General features: G+C 40.5%; 1 protein-coding gene across 1 annotated transcript in view; it reads right to left on the reverse strand.

Moving 5' to 3' along the window:
* Positions 1-1,681: 1,681 nt before the first annotated feature.
* Positions 1,682-5,404, reverse strand: part of LOC107300718 (ammonium transporter Rh type C-like) — a gene marked incomplete at its 3' end in the record, with an annotated part of 8,661 nt that continues 4,938 nt past the window's right edge. The window contains exons 4-8 of the mRNA XM_015830020.1: positions 5,019-5,184; positions 3,791-3,928; positions 3,498-3,634; positions 2,798-2,922; positions 1,682-1,755 (exon numbers count right to left, since the gene is read on the reverse strand). Coding sequence (XP_015685506.1) covers positions 1,682-1,755; positions 2,798-2,922; positions 3,498-3,634; positions 3,791-3,928; positions 5,019-5,184 — 640 coding nt within the window. The remainder of the gene's footprint in view (positions 1,756-2,797; positions 2,923-3,497; positions 3,635-3,790; positions 3,929-5,018; positions 5,185-5,404) is intronic.

The raw sequence follows: 5,404 nt of genomic DNA on the forward strand, positions 1-5,404 counted from the left end.
GTATATCAGATAGATAGATAGATAGATAGATAGATAGATAGATAGATAGATAGATAGATAGATAGATAGATAGATAGATAGATAGATAGATAGATAGATAGATAGATAGATAGATAGATAGATAGATAGATAATGATAGGTAGGTAGGCAGGTAGGTAGGTAGATAGATAGATAGATAGATAGATAGATAGATAGATAGATAGATAGATAGATAGATAGATAGATAGATAGAGATAGATAATGATACTGATAGTTAGATAGACAGACAGACAGACAGATACTGTAGATAGATAGATAGATAGATAGATAGATAGATAGATAGATAGATAGATAGATAGATAGATAGATAGATAGATAGATAGATAGATAGATAGATAATGATAATGATTGATAGATAGATACCGGTAGATAGATAGATAATGATAATGATAATGATAATGATAATGATAATGATAATGATAATGATAATGATAATGATAGATAGATAGATAGATAGATAGATACATAGATAATGATACTGATAGTTAGATAGAGACAGACAGACAGATAGATAATGATACAGACAGACAGACAGACAGACAGATACGATAGATAGATAGATAGATAGATAGATAGATAGATAGATAGATAGATAGATAGATAGATAGATAGATAGATACAGATACTGATAGATAGATAGATAGATAGATAGATAGATAGATAGATAGATAGATAGATAGATAGATACTGATACTGATACTGATACTGATACTGATACTGATAGACAGAAAGACAGACAGACAGACAGACAGACAGACAGACAGACAGACAGACAGACAGATAGATAGATAGATAGATAGATAGATAGATAGATAATTCCCTGTATATCTATCTGATATACAGTATGTAATATATACTGTATTGTTTTACATTCAGAATAATAACATTGAAGCACTTTGAAACACTTGGATATGAGTTCTACTCCCAAAAAATAATAAAATGCACAATTAGAGGGCCAGGTTTGGCCATACCGATCTCAAGACAGAGGCCATCAATAAACAAGAGAGAGGAATGAAATTCCAATACGCTGGCACTAATGCAAGAGAGCCAGTATTCTTATGGTATGTTCCTGAGGGGTGGTGAGGATAAACCGGGTTTTCAAGTTACCATATCAAAAATAGTCCTCAACCTGAATTAAGGGTCACAAATGCTTTCAAATTTATTTATTTATTAGAAATTTGGACTGGATTTTACCTTTCTTCCTGTTCTGAAAGAGAGCCAGTGTGACGCAAAGATGAAGCCGTTGGACTGGGGATGGGGAAACTCAGGTTCCAATCCACCCATGGACCAACCTGGGGATCTGGGGCCGGTTGTGATCTCTCAACCCAACCTACCTCACAGGGTTGGTGCTGTGGAAACTAGGAGGAAGGCAAACTGTGCATACCACACTGAGGTATGTGTTTGGGGTATAACAATCCTGAAAATGTCATGTTCACCTTCTCCATCAGAGAAGACCCGTGTTAAAACACCCGAAAGCAGCTTCCACCTCAGAATTGATTCATGCTTAGTGAAATACATATTCCTTTGCTTTCAGTCAGACCTACTTCCAGGACCATGGAATAAATCGTCGGTGCAGACTCCACAGAGGGAGTTTCTCCCACAATCTGGATTAATTTAGTTAATCCTGGGGTAATCCACTTACTTCCCAGTAGACATTATCTTCAAAGCAGTTTTCATCTGTAGGGTCGCCAAAGAAGGGCAGTTTCAAAATGCCACCTTTGGGAAAGAAAAATGGAACGCTCAATTCACTTACGGCGCGTTTTAATTTTTAAAATTTCTTCTCTTTTCAACTGAGAAAGCACTCTGTACTAGGGCACAAATTGCAAAAGAAAAAAAAATATGTTGGGGAAAAACATCCGCCAAGAAATACACAGCAGTTCGTGAGAACTGGAAAAAAAAATACGCCTCTTAAAGTTTGACATCCAAACCTTGTAAGAGCTGCACAACCTGAGAACATGGAAGAAATACTTCCTATAATCCCAAGAAAGAGGCAGGAATTTTCCATGTCAGTCAACAAAAATTGAGCTCAGATGGAATATGATTTTACTTTTCTGTTCTCATCAGAGAGGAGAGGTCCATAGCCACTGGATTGGATCATAGAAAATTAGAGATGAATAGGCAGAGATTTCACTGCTTGCTGGCACAGTTAAGAAAAAACAGCTGTTCTGCATCTGCATGAGGATTTTTCACTTAGAACATAGAATAATAGGGTTGGAAGGGACCTTGAAGGTCTCCTAGCCCAACCCCTACTCAAGCAGGTAGACCCTACACCATTCTGGATAAATGACTGTCCAATCTTTTCTTGAAGATTTCCAGTGATGGACTACCCACAATTTCTGGAAGCTAGCCATTCCACTGATTAATTGTTCTCACTGTCAGGAAAATTCTCCTTAGTTCTAGATTGCTTCTCTCCTTGATCAGTTTCCATCTAATTTAAATCTTGGCTTTCCCTTGAATTACATGAGCCAGAGAAAGACTCTGGTCGATTTTTACCTTCAAGCAGCAGAGAAAATACAAAAAGGGTGACATCAGAATACAGAATAAGAGCTGGAAGGGACCTCGGAGGTCTTTTAATCCAATCTCTTGCTCAAGCAGGAGACCCTATACCATTTCAGACTAATGGTTGTCCAATCTCTTCTTGAAAAATTTCCAGTGTTGGAACACCACAACTTCCAGAAGAAAAGCCCGTCCACTGGTTAATTGTTCTCACTGTCAGGACATTTCACCTTAGATCTCTCTTTAATGATCTTCCACTTACCTACAATAGCTCCTCCCACCAGAGCCATAGCTAGTGATACTGCAATGCCAGCCGCTTGGAATCCACCTTGAATGCTAGGCGTTCGATCCTGGTATTCTCCGGTGAAGTCAAACATGTTGGTGAGCCTGTGAGAATGAAGTGAAGTGGAAAAGGGAAGGACAGTTGTAGTCCCAAGTTATTTTTTGGTTCATCGCCATTTGTCTTGCTTTCCCTCAATAGCAATAGCAATAGCACTTAGACTTATATACCGCTTCACAGTGCTTTACAGCCCTCTCCAAGCAGTTTACAGAGTCAGCATCTTGCCCCCAACAATCTGGATCCTCATTTTATCAACTTCGGAAGGATGGAAGACTGAGTTAACCGTGTTAAATTTGGATTGCTAACAAAGAGTTAAAGGGAGACTGGTATAGCTATTTTGAGCTACTTAGCTCTCATCAGCCAGCCATACCCTTCTGAGATTCGAACCTGGGCTGCTTGCAATCCAGCCCTACCTGTAATTTCAAAGTTCAACGACTTGCAAAGTTCTTATAAATGAGTGCAAATGCATCTGCAGATCAAAGCAAAAGCTCCTGAGGCTCAGTCAACCTATCAGCCAGGCAACCCATGATTCTGTCTTCCGCAGTTCTTTCTTCCTCTCCAAAGAAAGGGGAACCAAATCAAAAAGTGTGACGCCCTACACAGACGTCCCAAAGCACCTCACCCTTTCTTTCCGTAGACTCCTTCTGTAGCCGCAGCAGCAGTGACGGCCCCCACAATGCCTCCAATTAAACCTGGCATTCCGTGAAGGTTGTGGACGCCGCAGGTGTCTTGGATATGGAGCTTAGCATCCAGGAAAGGCTAGAAGAGAGGAAGGAAGGACAAAACATGAGCATTACAAAGAGGAAACGGCTACAACATATTGCAACGTAAAGAAGTAACATCTCCACTTTTTCACTGTTTGGTCGTGCCATCAAGGCTGGGGAAAGCTTTTGTTGCATTCAGAAAGGCTCTTACTGTGATGTAGACGTATCCAGTGGTCGTCACGATGCCACAGATGAAGCCCACAATGAGGGCACCGTATGGGGTCAGCATCATTTCAGCAGCAGTTCCTACAGCCACACCTCCCGCCAGGGTGGCATTTTGAATATGGACCTGTGGGAGACACAGCTCTTTTAATTCCTGCTTTTCTGCTTTATTTATTCATTTTTGCTCAAGGGTTAGGTTCGCATCTAACAGACATTCTTCGATATAGTGCAGCAGGCTTTTAAACTGCAATCTTACTATGATTAGCACAATGGGTTTTCTGACCTACTGTGGAGGAGGAAGGAGGAAGGGGGAAGGAGAAGGAAGGAGAAGGAAGGAGGGAGGGAGGGAGGGAGGGGGGGAGAAAGAAAGAAAGAGAGAAAGAGAGAGAGAGAGAGAGAAAGAGAGAAAGAGAAGGAAGGAAGGAAGGAAGGGAAAGAAAGAAAGAAAGGAAGGAAGGAAGGAAGGAAGGAAGGAAGGAAGGAAGGAAGAAAGAAAGAAAGAAAGAAAGAAAGAAAGAAAAAAGAAAGAAAGAAAAAAGAAAGAAAGAAAAAAGGAAGGAAGGAAGGAAGGAAGGAAGAAAAGAAGGAAGGAAGGAAGGAAGGAAGGAAGGAAGGAAGGAAGGAAGAAAGAAAGAAAAGATACACACACCCTTGTGGTGGGGGTTCCATGAAACTTTGTTCAAGGCAAAAATGTTATATAGAGAGATTGTTATTATTTGTATAAATATAAACAATGCCTATATCTAATCATTTATATATTGAAAATATTAAGAATTATATTTTGGCTAAGGTTGAAGGAGGAGAATACAAATGGGAGAAGGGAAGATCAAAGAAATATATCATTAATTAATATTATAATTATGGCATTATCAAATTTAATCATTATTGATTACCGTAATTCATTACTATTGCCCTTTTTTTCTTGTTAAAATATAAACCAAGACAACACGCTGTACACCAGGCGCTGGAGATTGTCATAGTTAAAAACCAACACAATATTCATTAAAAGAAAAAGAAAAAAAAGAAACTTTGTACAAGATAACAGAAAGCCTTGACACCATTTTTAATGATTGATTCATTGATTGGCAGGCAAGCAGCTAGGCAAGTAGATACACAAGCAGCCCCCCCTCCGCCACACAAACATTTGTAGTAAGGGATTCCATGAAACTTCGTCAAAGACAAGCGAAAACCATAACATCTTGTCTGACTTTACTCACCATGTCCAACTTTCCCTTCTTTTGCAAGAGACTGGAAAAAGCCACCGAAGTCAGGACACACGCAGCAAGTGAACAGTAGGTGTTGATGGCCGCCCGGTGCTGTGCGTCCCCGTGATTGGAAACGGCAGAGTTAAAGCTGGGCCAGTACATCCACAGAAATAAGGTGCCTGCAATGGTAGTTAAAAACTGGCTTTCTATAAGGACACACCAGGTATTGCAGACAGCTCACTCTCTTGGATAAAATATGAAGGGTGTACCTAAGCGCCTGACAACTCTCTAGCCCAGTGGTGGCGAACCTATGGCACGCGTGCCAGAGGCGGCACTCGGAGCCCTCTCTGTGGGCACACGTGCCGTTGCCCCAGCCTCGCCTCTCCCCATGACCCCCT

The sequence above is a fragment of the Protobothrops mucrosquamatus genome, unplaced genomic scaffold (assembly GCF_001527695.2).
Source record: "Protobothrops mucrosquamatus isolate PMUCROS unplaced genomic scaffold, P.Mucros_1.0 scaffold8130, whole genome shotgun sequence".
Classification (NCBI taxonomy): domain Eukaryota; kingdom Metazoa; phylum Chordata; class Lepidosauria; order Squamata; family Viperidae; genus Protobothrops; species Protobothrops mucrosquamatus.